The following is a 15,057-nucleotide window of genomic DNA, read 5'->3' as shown; positions in this document are numbered from 1 at the left end:
GTTTCAAATACACGCGGTACATGATGCTGCACATTATGAATTAATTTGCATATCCAAAGGATTCTGTAAACTAATTTGCATACAAAATTGACTTTTGTGACACAAAATATACTTTTCTCACACAAAAGTGATTTTTGTGGCACAAAATTGATTTTGATTTACAAAAATATCAAGTCCAATTCGGCGCTCAGTAGCGTGCACCATTTTTCTCTTACATGCAGTTGGAGTTGTTGATTTTATCCCAAAAGTATTTTGCAGGGTCATAGATCCAGTAAATGCTGTATGCTGTACAAATATAGCGTAGATTAGTAATTGGAACACTAGGTCATGGATCGACACTAAATCACGTGATAATGCATTTATTGAATTTAATGAATGAACTTGGTCACATGACAACTAATTTCCCCGAATGCACCATGACCAACATTCACGGGTATGACTATGCTCGGGGACTGTGCAAACGCATCAATGCTTTACACAGTCCGCGAGAGACCCCAAATGATAGCCAAGGGCGGTAAGAAACCCCTCTGCTCGTCATGTATTACAAATATCACATATGAGTGCAAACCGGGTCCAACAGTATTGAGTATATATATTAGCACGAAAACGAAAATTAAACCAAGTATAGGAACAGTCAGCTGATGGTCGACGTCACTAACGTCGTGCAAATGATTGGCTAACACTGTGTTGCGAAAAGATTTTTTGCGGGGATTTTAGTGGTTTATTTCCACAAAGACAGTCGAATTATCAGCTCAAAGCATTGATGTCCTAGCTTTATAATGCACGAAATGAAGGGTGTTACGGATATACGGAAAGTGCTATCGTTTTGCACTTTATTGTTAAAGTGCTATTTAACTACACAAAATGTACACGCACATTTAATAAAACCTCGATCAAGTCGGTTTTGTCTGGCCTCTGTCACTATTGCGTGGCAGAAGTCTAGAATTTAACACTGCTTTTGTTCCGGTTTTGAAAGACGCTATAATTTTTCTACTCGAAAAATACGATCTATTTAAAGACTATAGACCGTGAGGTATTTAAACAAAGAACTTCTTTGTGTGCAACAGAGCGTTTTGAACGCTGTAATTTTTAAAAATACACCGTAATAATAGCACTTAAAATGGAAGTACCAAATGATAACACTTTCGGTTTTTCTGCAATTAAACTTGATTTGTTTACACACACACATTAAGTACCAGTCCACATAAAATTCAGACACTGCTAATGGTAAATTGATTCATGGCGTAGAAAAATCCACAGAATGATTCAGTCTACATATGCTATATATTTACACAGTAATAATCATTTCTGTATTCAGACCTGCACTTCCGAGAAAATCATACATTCATCTCACACTATAATCTACCAAAATGGAACCAAATCAAGAATGATAACAAAGTGCCAATTTCGTGCACAGTATATAATTTTTTTTCCTCAAAAGTACAACAATCAAATGAAAAAAAACTAAGACTGTTTATGTGATCAGTAACTCTTTCTGAACAAGAGTAATGCTGAATTTGGCGGGTTTTCGACATGCATGAATCACCTTATGTCTGATTTTTAGAAAGACTGCTACTTACGTCGCGAAACCTCATTTCAATTACTTGTATCTAACCATTGTGATATACGGGGTAAATATTTACCTGAAAATTCTTACAGGAATCGAATTAAAGCACCAAAACATTCTAAGTAAAATATTGTTCATATACGCCTAACTAAGGTGTGTTTAAAGTTTCGAACGTGTATCATTTAAATCTAGTCTACACAGTCGTGTTGTATATATACGATTTAAAACCCGGAAGCTATTCGTTCCAGCTATTGTCTAACAAGTATTGAAATGGATGAAAATATATTACCGTTAGCGGATTGAAATTCAAACTAAATGGCGAATAGTTTTGTAAAGCGAGCAAGCTACCATGTTGCTAGCGCGGAGGACATAATGAAGATCCCCGATGTTAAAACTGCGGTGATGTTGCTGAAAGCTTGGGGTCTGCAAACAAAAGGGCTAAAAACGAAAGATCAAGCTCTTCAAAGATTGGTGGATCACTACACTGAAAAGGTTGATGACGAAGAGCAACAGTCTACGGACAAGGTAAGATATATCATAAATTTTCAGCACTTTCAATTAATTACTTTTCTTTAAACGGATCCGATTTTATACGAGCATATTGATCGACAATAATATAATTAAAGGTACAACGTATCAACTTTCGATGTTTACAACTTTTATTACCTAGGAGAATTTAACATCGTGGGCAGCGATCGAAGCAATACAGTAATTTAAGAACAAACATTAGTAAATATTTGGGAGATTAACAAAAGCAAAAAATCAAAATACTGTAGAATTATCCATCCTGTAGCATCGGTTCATTCACTTGACTGAAACTGATTAAATATTCAGCAATGCAGAATATATATATCAAGCAATATCAGTGGCTAGTCCAAAGGTTTACAGTGGAAGGACAAACCAATGGTCAAACTGTTTTCCTAAAAAAGAAAACGAGATATTTGTGACTAAAATATTCTCGATCATTCCATTTTGTAAAACGGTGCAAAGTAGCACAAAACAGAAAGTTGTTATCGGACAGCAACTAAAAATCGCTGACGGTGTATATCCCATCAACATGCAAAATGTAAAAGAATAATCAAGGGAACCAAGGTTATAGCGGTAATCAAAAGAATGTAATCCAGATACAAAGACCAGACATGGAAAACAGACATACACAACAAAGAACATACAGTAACTAAAATCATACATACAAAGTAACAAATGCGAATGAGCAACTCGGACTCCACTAAAAAGTGGGAGCATGGACCAGGTGCACCGGTAGGGTAAGCGTCCTCTGCTTTTCCAGAAACACCTACCGAGTTGCTCATAAAAAGTCAAGTCCGGGGTAGACAAACGAGGAAAGGAAAACTATGACACGTTGAATAAAATCAGTTTTCATGGTGCAGATGGGTACACCATAACGATCCACAAGTTCATGATAACGACCATAAAACTTCTGTAGTGGAATGATCCATCCATTGGGATCTGAGTTAATTTGACTAAATTCGGACGGACAGACAAACATACTCGAGTGAGGGTATAAAATAATCACATTCACTTGTGGTAACAATGAAATACTAACTAGACCCACTAAAGAGCCTGAGGAGGTCCCTACTTATATCTTTTAATTTCGATGAAGAATTGTCAATGATACACTGTATGCAAAATGGGTTTTCCATTAGGTTCCAATGACAACTTCGAGCTACCACAGTCACCCACAGAGAGATAATTTCCTCAAATCGAATTTTGAGTAGAGGAAGCTTTTGAGATTTTTCAATGAAACTGGGTTCTGAGCCACTAGTTGAATCATTTGTTGGGGCACCGATATTAACAACCCTGTTATTTTTAAACAAACGGAACCAGTTGTTTCAGAGGAGCTAATCTTTGGTTATAGTTAGCCTCTAGTGGTGATCGTAGTGAATTAAGAGGGAACAAACTTTACGGTCGATTGTTTGAAGAAGCTCTCATTACAGAATCATCACAGAATCATGCATGCCTAGTTTGCTAAACCTTGCTAAACATTTGCACAGAAATAGGCAAAAATGTGTTAATCAATAGTGAAGCAAATGCAACTTTGGCTGAAGCCATGCTTGTTTGTAGAAAGCATCATGGTCAACAACACTAACAAGTTTTCAAATAAAAACACCTGTGGTTTCAAGAGTTGGCAAATCAGATATCCTCTTGTGGCAATCATGTTCAATCAAGTGTAACTAAAATTAAATCATAATATAGAAGTCAACCTTTTATCACGTCTGCAAGTTTGATCATCATTGGTTCAGTAATGACAGAGATAAATATACAGGTCTCACTATGGGCCCCTGTGGTTTCAGAGATATTGGCTCATTCAACTTAAGTTTAAATAGTCTCTGGTGGCCATCTTGTCTGAGCAAGCTAAAGCAGAAATGCATAAGCTATCCATAAGTGATAACCAAAAAAAAAAATAAATGCGTAGACAACTTTTCCGACACAATATGGTGTATCTTTGCCACAAGTTTGACATCTAATCGACGCTATGCAAGAAGTAATATGTCGTAAAGATATACGACATAATTAAGTCCTTTTTCTTGCAGATAGAAAGAGTTGTAAATGAAACTTCAGAGAGACTAAAAGTTATCACCGATAAGTTATTGGAGAAGTTTGAAAGCATGATCGCTTTCTACAATAAGCTACCGCTTATTCATCAGAAAAGCATCTGCGAATCATACGAAAATTTGGAAAGTACTGCAAGAACAAAGATTCAAGATTTGAAAACCTGCGAGAGTGTACTGGCGATAGCAGGTAAACATCTATATATTAGGTATGAATTGTTTAAAGAAATTCTTGATAAAAAATAAAGTATAAATTTGTTTGCGACTTTTGGGGGCCTTTCGATTTTGTTTACTCTCAGCTCATTTATTTTTAATAAATCTACTTTTAGCCACGGTTTCTAGAGCCTTGTGATATTTCAGCGATTAATTACCCAATAAATTAGAAGTATGAGTAAAACCGTTCATAATGATTCATCCCCGAAAAAAAATCCATGCAAGTCGAATTCAAAAACAGGTTCCATTACGTCACAATTTATTAGATTTGGTTTCTCTACTAACGAAAAGTTCATGGCATTTAGAAACCAATGACCATGAAACTAATTTCATTGCATTGGTTGATATCCATCTAATTTTAGGAGAGGTTGGTTCAGGTCAGACAAGTATGATAAACCTTTTGTTGAAATCTGATCTCTTACCAGTCTGTGAAAAAGGTTGTACAAAAGTGTATTGTCAATTAAAAACTGGAGAGACCAGAAGAGCAACAATATACAGCAGAAATTCTAAGACAAAGGAAGCTACTATCAAAAACTTAGATCTCAGAAAAGACACTGATAAGGATGAGATGCGCCAGTTCATTGTTTCTGGGGACGAACTGAACGTACATGAAAGAGTTGTCATAGAATTCCCATTCGAATTTTTAGAGGTAAGTATGTCTTTATAAATCAAAACAGGTATTACGTTGTAATTGTTTTTAAAATTGATGTTATAGTCGTCAGCTTTCGATTAAAAGAATTATTCTTATGGAAACCTTATTTCTTTCGTAAGAACAGGAACTAGTTATAATATAGAAAATACCAAAGACTCACCCCCCCCCAAAAAAAAAAAAAATCGTACTGAATTTCTTGAAGGACAACAGTTGCATGCGTCAGATTAGAATAATTGAATCGTCTTTTCAGAATGGTGTATATTTGCTGGACATCCCAGACAGCATTGATGTACTAATGCCATTAGAACAAATAATATCAGAACTGCCAACCAACGTTGTTTTTCTCTACGTTCTTGATGTCACTTCAGCAAACCAGACTAAATTCGGACAGGTAAAGTATCGCCAACAGTTAAGTCATAAACATCTTGCATGTTACATGTACACAGGGTAAACTGGTGTTTATACCACTCAGACGGAGTGAACTATTATTAGTGAATGTGGTTTTCAACTTCAAACTGTGATATGCTTATCAAATAAAATAATAAACAAGTCCTTTTCGTGGTGAATATAATACGAAAATTCTGTCGCTTTTCACAGTGTATTATCTCATTTTTCGACAGTTTCTTGCACCCTGTCTACGTTCGAATGTACATTGTTATATTGACTGTTTAAATAATGACTGATTGTTGGCTTAATGAAATTGTCATTGGGTATATACCACAGTTATTCTTGGATGTGGAAATCTCTTGAAAAATATCGCATAAAAAATAAGAAATTTTTGTAGATAGAGGAATTCATTCAAAGAATTAAACGCACTGCAAAACATAGCATTACAGATAACGTGTTAATAATATGCAACAAATGTGACTTAATTCCTGGAGACCAACTGGACTCAGTCAAGACTCTTGTTAAGAAAAGCTTGATGAAAGCCGATTGCAGTTTATCAGAGAACCGAATAGTATTCATCTCTGTAGCTGAGGTAATCATGGCTTTTAATTTTGCCGCCTTCATGATAAAAAGGAAACAAAAGATAAACAACTGAAACAACAGTAGTGTCGTTATTAAAACAAAACGAAACCAAAACATCAGTTGAAACTTAATTTTGTAAATAACTATCAAGCTGCGACAGTGTTAAATGCCACATGAATACAATACCTCAAAGACAATTTGGCATCAAAATCGTACTTGACTTTGCCTTTATAAAGCAGATCTGCAAAATTAATTTACAATCTTCTACTTCAAATATCCTAGCTATTTTCTATATGTGATAAGAGTGATGCACGCATTAGTTCAAATCGAACGTAACACATATTACATAATCCATGCATAAAGATGTTTTCGTACAAAAAATGATAAATTCGTGACAATTAATATTTCTTCTTGTCATAGGAGGAAAACTTAGACCCAAGCGGTTTACACAGTCCTTATTTCCAAGACTTGTGCAAAACAATCGACAGCATGTTTGCTGGAAACATGGAAAACATATTAACAAGGGAATATAGGTAAATAACTTTATGTGACTCCTTGTAACATTAACGTTTCTTAGAGAGAAATCCATAATAAATTATATCCCACCTTAATAATCAAGATAACAATTACTCTTACATTGCCTGGGTCTAAATCAAGTTAGTTACGTAGTTTTCTTTTATTTTTGTGTAATCTCTACACTTGGTAAATTGTGCACATGAGCATAAACGATAGTTTTTTTGGTGATTTAAGTAGCAGTCTTTCTAAAAATCAGACACAGGGTGAATCATACATGTCAAAAACCCACCGAATTCAGTTTTATTTCTTGTTCAGAAACAGTTACTGATCACATTACCAGTCTTAATTATTCATTTGGTTGTTGCGCTTTTTGAGATAAAACTTGTATAGATTGTACATCAAATTTGCACTATGCACGAGTTATCGTTCTTGATTTGGTTCCATTTGGTTGATTTCAGTGTATGATTTTCTAAAAAGTGCAAATCTGAATGCAGCAATGATTATCATTATATGAAAGTATAATATAAATTATGTAAACTGAAAAAGCATCATTTGTTTGGTGGGTTTGTCTTCGCGATGAATCACTTTACCATTCACAGCGTCTGAATTTTATGTGGACTGGTACTTAAGTAACAATTTTAATTGGCTACTGTGCCAACTGCATAAAATATCAGTGGTTTCCAAGATAGCCATTTCAAGTCATGTTGTGCGCTTTAACAAGGTGATCAGTTAAGCGTTTTAGCACATAAAACAACAGTTATGAAAAAAGTTCGTGATGAAACCGGTAAACGGAGCCATTTAAGAGAAAAGGTTACGGAAAGTGCTATCTTCTTTCAGCTTTATTGTTATTGTGTTATTTAATTAAAAATATAAGGAACTTCGTTTGATTTTTTGTTAAAAAAAAGGATGTTGTCATAAATGTCATACAGTACATGTGTACTCTCCTTCTCCTTCTTCTCCAAGGAATCATTTATCATAACATTTGTTAAGCGTACTTATTTGAAATAATCAAAGAATGTTGTGTGAGAAACACCTGCATGTTAATTACAGGTGGTTGTCAAAAGTAATGAAAAGGGCTCTGTATACACTGAAAGTCAGCAAACTGAACAGCAGTAAGTCTCTTGAGGAAAGACGAGTAATGATGGCTAAGTTACTGGAAAGAATTGAAAAATTTGAAAAAGATTCAAAGCTAATAATTGAAAGACTACACGGCGAAATCGACAATGAGATTGGTAGTTTGTTTAAGAAGCTTGTAGAATATATGAACTCTAGCGATTTGAAAGCATCTATGTTTTGTTGGGTTGAAGGCGAGTGCCCAAAACCACAAAAGAAATGGAAGAATATTAAATCTTCTGCTGAAAGCTCTATTACAGAAAAGCTCAAGGGGAAATTAAATGAATGGGAGAACAAACAACAGATAGGAACAGTCATTAAAAAGCAGATAATTAACAAGTTTGGGCAAGAGGTCGAGTTAATGGAGGAACAGATGAAAAAAATTGGGGGTAAGGTTTAGAAAACACTACTGTAAGAACCAGACAGTCTTATACAACCACTACACAAACTTTTAATGACAGTAAAACCTGTTTTAAAGGATTTAAGAAGGAATGACTTACTAGATCTACTACTTAGTCTGCTTCACTTTGACAGTTGGATATTGTGGATTCAGCCCATCAGAGCTTGCTGACCTCCTGGCTGGTATCCACTGTTTGGAGTAATAAGGTAGTACTGTAGGAAAGGACTTCAGTATGCTTATTTTAAATATTCAGTCTTACAAGTAATTTCAGTTTCTTGAGTCGACAAATATACTAGTGATCATGGTGTCCGTCTACAACTACTAATCGCAGCCACATGATATTTGAAAGGAGCTATATATAAGTATAACATATCGTGGGTTTTGATTTTAGATTGAAGTGATATTAACTTCTTCTTTGACGATTTTGTTTATATTTTAACCATATTGTGGCTGAGGTGGGTAGCGGGGGTATCCTTTAGTAAGCATCAAGCATTTTTAGTTTATAATGTTTTGTTTCAGCAATGTTGGTCGGAGGTGATTCTAATGCGGTTTTAAAACTACATCGATCGTTTAGACAAGATAGTCCTGGATATCTCAGAAGGTCGCCACCTACAGGTGATTCACAAGAAAGTACTGTTAAGGATAAATATAAACTCAGTGATTTTGTGTGTAGCATAGGGGGCTATGACAAAGCTGTAAAGAATGAAATCAAACCGATATTCAAAAAGTATAAAAAAGACACATGTACACAAACAATGGCTAAAGCAACTGATATTTACATAAAGTGTCTGACGAATAATCCACACATCAAGGAGATGGTGGCAAGGTATGTTAAAAGATTTTCTAAAGATATAAATAAAATTGCCAAAATGATACCAGATTTAATATCAATGGATAAAAGACTCATGGAAACACTACAATTAGAGGTTATGGAAACCAAAGAAACAATTTTCCATATCCCTGAAAATCTAAGTAGGTGTACAAAACTTCAAGGCGAAGTAGACCTTTTTTATGTGTATGAAATGATGCAATTAGACTATCAGAGTGAGGATCTCATTTGGAATGATAGAAAGAAACTGGGAACTGGCAGTTTTGCGGATGTCTATCCAGGATCGCTGAAAACAAGAGAGGGAAAGAAAATCGAAATGGCGGTAAAGATTTTCAGGGATCCATTACAAACGAACAATGCCTCAGAGATGCTATTGGAAGACGAGACATTAAGGTAATCATATAACCAAACTTCATTTTTTTTTATAAATCCTGGATATCTTCATTGTCAGTACTCGTATACCAGCATTACATATAATCTCTGCAGGCTTAATCAAACAACAGTGTAAGTCGAGATAATACAAACGCGCATGTTTAGTTCAGTATCTCAAGATGTACTCCAGAAGTGCTAGAGGTTGTATGGTAAGCTATTTCCTGACTTGGTGTCATCCTATGGAGAAACGGAATTCCAACTTCTCACTTTGTAGGAGTACTGAAGATGGAAAGGCAAGCCACGGTTTTGCAAATCACGTATTCATTTCTAGGTAAAATACATATTTAGCACGATTTTATACTCACGTGCAAGACCGACTTTTCACTTTTTAGTAAGGTTTTGATTTTCTGTATAATTTTATTTCGTAATAGGGAACTAAACCACAAGAATATCATTGATTACTATGGCGTCACAATCATAAAGAAAGGAAGGCCACAGAGAACTCACTGGGTGATGTTAATGGCAAGCTGTGTAACAAATCTGAAAGATATTTACCTCGATAAAACTTCATCTATTAAAGAAGACTGCCCTGGAAGGCATCCTATAGAAAATATTAAACATATGACTGCAAAAACATCGCTAGTTCAATACACTATACAAATCTGCTCAGGATTAGAATATCTTCACAGTAAAAAACTTGTTCATCGAGATCTGAAACTAGAAAATATACTTGTAAGTTATGTAGTTTTTGTATCCTCCAAAAAGAATTAGGAAATTTAACTTCACCAAGAAATTAAAATTTATAAATACATTGTCAAAAAAAATTAGACAATACCTTTTATTTCATTGTATGAATGAATTACTAAGCTAGATTAAACAAGACCCGAAAATAGAGAATATATATTATGTAGTTCTCAACTTTACATTTTAACGAACTGCCAAAATTTTCAATTAGTTTGCTATCGTTAAGTTGGACCAATTACTCATGTTTCGGACTTCCGGAGGATTATCCCAAGGACCCTATTGGGGTTTAGCCTAGGACACCTTGCTTGCACTTGCAAACGCCCCTTGAAAACGAAATTGTCGTCGATACATCTAAATATTCTGACCAATATGATTAGTATCTCCAATCACATACCCCATAAAAACACACAGGCAAGGATTATTTTGTTATAGAACATCACTTTTTAACATTGATAGTATGATTCTGGGAGCATTCGATACAAATATTATGAAAACATGTAAAAGTAACATTCATAGCTACCGAATTTATTTAATTGAACGCCTTATTTGTTTTCTATAAACTTTATATAATGAGGTATCGCTATTACAGGTAACAAAAAATAAAGAAATCAAACTTACGGATGTTGGACTGACAAAACCAGAGGAAGACATATCAGGTACATACGTAGGATCACCTGCTTACATGGCACCTGAAGTCCACGAACAGAGGATGATTTACAATAGGAAAGCGGACATATACAGTTTAGCCATGGTTCTCTGGGAAATATGGTATGGAGAATCTATAACAGATGCATTCGACACTGGCAGGGTGAGAGGAAGAATTTCTATTGAAATCAGGAAAGGTGCAAGACCAGAGTTTAAAGTTGACAAAGCTCATATACCACCACCAACAAATTGGATACAACTTATAGAGAAATGCTGGAGTGCAACACCAAAATTTCGACCAAAAGCAAGAGTGGTAAAGGAATTTTTCCAGGATCAACTAAGTTTTATCATGAAAACTGAAGTCCATGTGTGATCTTTGTGAACAATATTCTGCTGGTAAAAAATGAACAAAGCGTTGAAATTTGAAGCTTCTTAAAAATCTGCCAAGTTTTCTTTTCTGGTAAAAGGTGTTCAATAAAGAAGGTTATAATATCTCGAACTTTATTCACCATGCTCCTATAAATTTCAACACTAAAAAGTACTCCCTTACTGTTGCTTTGTGTTTCAATACAAGTTTCATTACAGCACATTTTGTTACTCCTTTCTTCATTGTGCAAGAAATATATCACAGAAAAAAAACTCACAGGAAATATAAAATAGGCAGATAAAGAAGCCTTACTTTATAACATTAACAATACATTGTTCTAGCAAAAATATACGCATTTTGTAAGAAACGGTCATAGATTTAATATAAGAAACTTTATAAAGAGAGAAGTTCATGTTTTAAAAAATAGAAATCTTTTATGCAGTAAGTTAATGAAAAAAATCATTACTTCTATTCTAAAGCATGTGTTAATTATCAAACTTTCTGTTAATGTAGTTTTATTCAGAACCAAATATCATTTGGAAATAAATAGGCTATAATTGGAAGAGCTTCAGAATTACACTGAAGACTATATGTAAAAAAGTCCTGACTAGAAGGACATAACTAATATAGTGTGTAAAAGATAAATACAACAAAATTTTGCCTTTCATAGGAATATTGATTAAATTCCTATTAAAGTCCTGACTAAAAGGACATAACTAATATAGTGTGTAAAAGATAAATACAACAAAATTTTACCTTTCATAGGAATTTTTATCAAATTATGCATTTTAAAGCTATTTTGTAACAATAAAGTAACAAATTATATATATTTAAAAACAAATATAAAATATCAAGTCAATACCTTCAACCATTTCTACAAAAAAGTCAAACCATGAAACAATTGAAGTCGAAGGGCCATAACTCTACCAAATATCATAAGACTGACCTTAAATTCTAGCACAGCTAGTTATTTGCCTAAATCTGAATACAACCAAATAAGAAGTCAATTCACAAGCTATTTCCAAAAATAGCCAAGACAACTAAATGATGTGGAGACAATAAAGAAGAATCAGATTTAATTCTACAACAAGACTTAAATCACGTTATTGGGTAAAACTGGTTTTTCCCATTTCATAAGTTCAGGCATGCTGGATATATAATATATCTATACCTATATAATTACAGGCTCTACAGTATACCTCATGCCTCTGGGAGAATTTTCAGAACCACTATATTACCAGAAGAATTAAAGTAATTCAAACCTTCATTGACCTAATTGTTAACAAGGCTATACTTTATCAAGCCCATAATACCTGGGCAGTGTTATCTTGCAAGTTAATTCAATTCTAAGAGCATATAATAAGTAAAATGTAAGGCACAAATGAACTTTTATCAATAATGGAATATTTGGAGAAATACACGCATTAAATTTTTGTATTCAAACCTCAAGTCAAGTTCCTCCTATCTTTAGTCACAATACTGAGTAGTGTAGAAAAAATTGAGCGCTATATCAGAGACTAGGCCTATGTGCAGATTCTCATAAAAATTTGCATTTGATATCTTAGTCTCTCTTTTTTTCAGTTTTATAAGTTTAATTGTTTTGAAATGAAAATATTGGAAAATAACGAAAAGCAAAAGAGGACTTCTCGCCATGATGACTAATAGTACGTGGGCTGAGGTAACCCCCCCCCCCCCCGTGCATCCCCCACCCCACTCATCAACCAAAATATGATTTTCAGATACCCTTATACCTCTCATTTACAAATCTTTTTGTCGCAAAAAAATAAACTGAAGCATTTTTGTATTTTTTGACTACTTTTTATACCTCGTTGAGGCAAAAATTCATTTTTTAAATTTTTTGATTCCACGAACTTCTTCTTTCTACAAATCGAATAAAACTGAAATGATATATTTGTATCATCATGTAGCCCAATACCTCAGCTTTAAAATGTTACCAAAAAATGTTGTGGTAACATTTGGGGTTTTGCGGTTAAAATGAAAAAATGTACCCTTACCCCGCCGAAAAATCGCTTAAATTGGCATATTTTTCAATGTCAAAACCACCAGAGTATTTATGCCTCAGTAGAAAATGGCTTATATGGCATTTTCTGTTTAGTACTATCACAATTTACACTTCTGGGGTCCTTTTGATGATTTTTGGCGATTTTAGTAGTCAGAATTTATCAAAAAAAGCCAAAAAATGGTACTTTCGATTTTTAGGTCAAAAGTCACATAAATTCGAATCCACATGTTATTACTCAACTCAAACGTCTCGAATTTGGTATCATTCGATAGATAATTTAATTTTCTACATAAATGAACCACGACAAGAGGCCCCCAGGAGCCTGAATCGCTCATCTTTTTAAATTTTGCCTTTCAAAGGCAATAAATTAAACAAGAAGTTGTCCAACAATTTTGACTAAAGAAGTAGGACTATCACAAGATCTTTTCAACAATTGAAAGTTTCATTTAATCTATCATAGTTTTCAAGATATTGACTGAAATCTATTAAATAAAGTCATTTTTCCCCTTTCAAGGGCATTAACTCTTACATGGAATCTGAAGACTTTTTAGTCCTAATAATATGGATCATTTCAGCTATTGAAAGAATTTGGATAAACCTAACGGTTTAGGAGATATATGTGAAAATCTACTGTCTGACCCTTATGTTCTAGTTTTAGTAACGGCGGCCATGTTTTTTGACGAATCAAAAATCCCCACGAAAGTTCTATGCAGTATACCCCAAGGAACATTCATACCAAGTTTGCTTCTAATTAGTCTAAGTAGTTTTAGAGGAGAAGAGTTTTGTATGATTGTTAATGACGACGACGGACGCCAAGTGATGGCAATGGCTCACATGGCCTTTGGCCAGGTGAGCTAAAAAACTATTTTTCAAAAAAGAATTTTCAAAAACATGTTAAAAATATTACCCCTACCCTAGAAAACTGGTTTCAACATCAAACAGAATTCTCATTCACAGCATACTGACATTGTATAACTCATATTTTAGGCATTTATAATTAAGATAATGGTGTTCCTAACATATCTGATCAATGAAGGCGCTTAGATTTTCCTTTTTGGGTGACAATTACTATAAAATTGGAAAAACGGGAATTCTCAGAATTTCAGAATTTTCTACTATATCACCCAATATTGTCTTTTTTCGGATTACCGTGGTTTAAACAAGTTTTTGTGCGGTAATATAGTATCTTGGCTTCAAAATGAACCCAAGCAATAAATATTTGTAATTCTCAAAGTCAAGTTAGGTAAAAATTTGCCACCCCTACCCATGAAAAAAAATGCCTCAACATGAACTAAAATGTTAATTTTTGGCAGATAAACGGTTTACAATAGACATGTTGGGTACTATTGTTTTAATTGTCGAAGTTTTCAACATATCTTGTCATTTCAGGAGCGTATTTTTCAGTTTCAATGTGATAATAATGAGTTTTTCATAAAAAGGGGAATTTTCTGACATTCATTTTTCCTTCCATTTTACCTATAATTGGCATTTTTTTCATACTTCCATACTTCCAATGAGCTTTGGTATATTCAAATACAACTATGTAGTGTCTTAGCTTTGTAATGAGCCCGAGTAATAAATATTTCGAACTTTTCCGAGCCCAGTTATGTGAAACATTGCCACCCCCACCCATGAAAAGAATACCTAAACATGAACTCAAATGTTATTTTTTAGCACATAATCGATGTAAAAAAGACATTATTATTTAAATTATTGATGTACTTAACAGTTTTCTAGGGGTAGGGGTAATATTTTTGATATTTTTTGAAAATTCCTTCTTGAAAAGTAGTTTTTCGTGGTTCATTTATATAGAAAATTTAAATTATCTATCGAATGATATCAAATTTGAGACGTTTTAGACCCATTCCTGTAAGAATTAAATTCCCTAAATGCAAATCTAAATGCCAAAAAGGAGTCCCCAAAATTTCAAGGATGTTTATAGTCGACTTTAAAAATCCTTGATTTATTTGAAGACTACTTGCAGAAATAATAGAAATAACAGAGTGTTTTGAGGTTTGAAACCATAAACATATTCACCGATAATAAAAGAGGTACTGAATGATAAGCAAGATGCTCC

General features: G+C 33.9%; 1 protein-coding gene and 1 long non-coding RNA gene across 3 annotated transcripts; one reads left to right on the top strand and one right to left on the bottom strand.

Annotated features, from left to right (window-relative positions):
- The first annotated feature begins 1,602 nt into the window (after window positions 1-1,602).
- LOC148629763 (uncharacterized) lies at window positions 1,603-11,082 on the top strand. Of its 2 annotated transcripts, XM_088556867.1 has the most exons (10): window positions 1,608-2,092; window positions 4,120-4,327; window positions 4,713-4,999; window positions 5,253-5,393; window positions 5,787-5,981; window positions 6,392-6,504; window positions 7,538-7,989; window positions 8,520-9,222; window positions 9,633-9,933; window positions 10,535-11,082. In XM_088556867.1, the coding sequence occupies exons 1-10, from the start codon at window positions 1,883-1,885 to the stop codon at window positions 10,961-10,963; spliced, it is 3,039 nt and encodes a 1,012-aa protein (XP_088412993.1). In that variant the 5' UTR covers window positions 1,608-1,882; the 3' UTR covers window positions 10,964-11,082. The 2 variants fall into 2 exon arrangements, with proteins under 2 accessions (XP_088413002.1, XP_088412993.1); XM_088556876.1 differs by lacking the exon at window positions 9,633-9,933 and having other exon boundaries at window positions 1,603-2,092; window positions 10,535-10,673.
- Window positions 2,209-9,879, bottom strand: LOC148629764 (uncharacterized). Its single transcript, XR_015917390.1, has 2 exons — window positions 9,757-9,879; window positions 2,209-2,487 (listed from the first exon to the last, which is right to left on the bottom strand). It is a non-coding gene; the product is annotated as an uncharacterized LOC148629764 (long non-coding RNA).
- Window positions 11,083-15,057: the final 3,975 nt, after the last annotated feature.

The sequence above is a fragment of the Perna viridis genome, chromosome 1, assembly GCF_037379345.1.
Source record: "Perna viridis isolate PV_CMFRI_1.1 ecotype Kerala chromosome 1, ASM3737934v1, whole genome shotgun sequence".
Classification (NCBI taxonomy): domain Eukaryota; kingdom Metazoa; phylum Mollusca; class Bivalvia; order Mytilida; family Mytilidae; genus Perna; species Perna viridis.
Note: the sequence above shows the minus strand (reverse complement) of the source record. Positions and strands in the feature narration are given on the sequence as shown.

What these genes read in the sequence shown, in the direction of transcription:
- LOC148629763 (XM_088556867.1), top strand. Translation starts at nt 1,883, where the DNA reads ATGGCGAATAGTTTTGTAAAGCGAGCAAGCTACCATGTTGCTAGCGCG. An exon ending in AGCAACAGTCTACGGACAAG is followed by an intron (nt 2,093 to 4,119) that starts GTAAGATATATC and finishes TTTTTCTTGCAG; the next exon opens with ATAGAAAGAGTTGTAAATGA. An exon ending in GAGTGTACTGGCGATAGCAG is followed by an intron (nt 4,328 to 4,712) that starts GTAAACATCTAT and finishes ATCTAATTTTAG; the next exon opens with GAGAGGTTGGTTCAGGTCAG.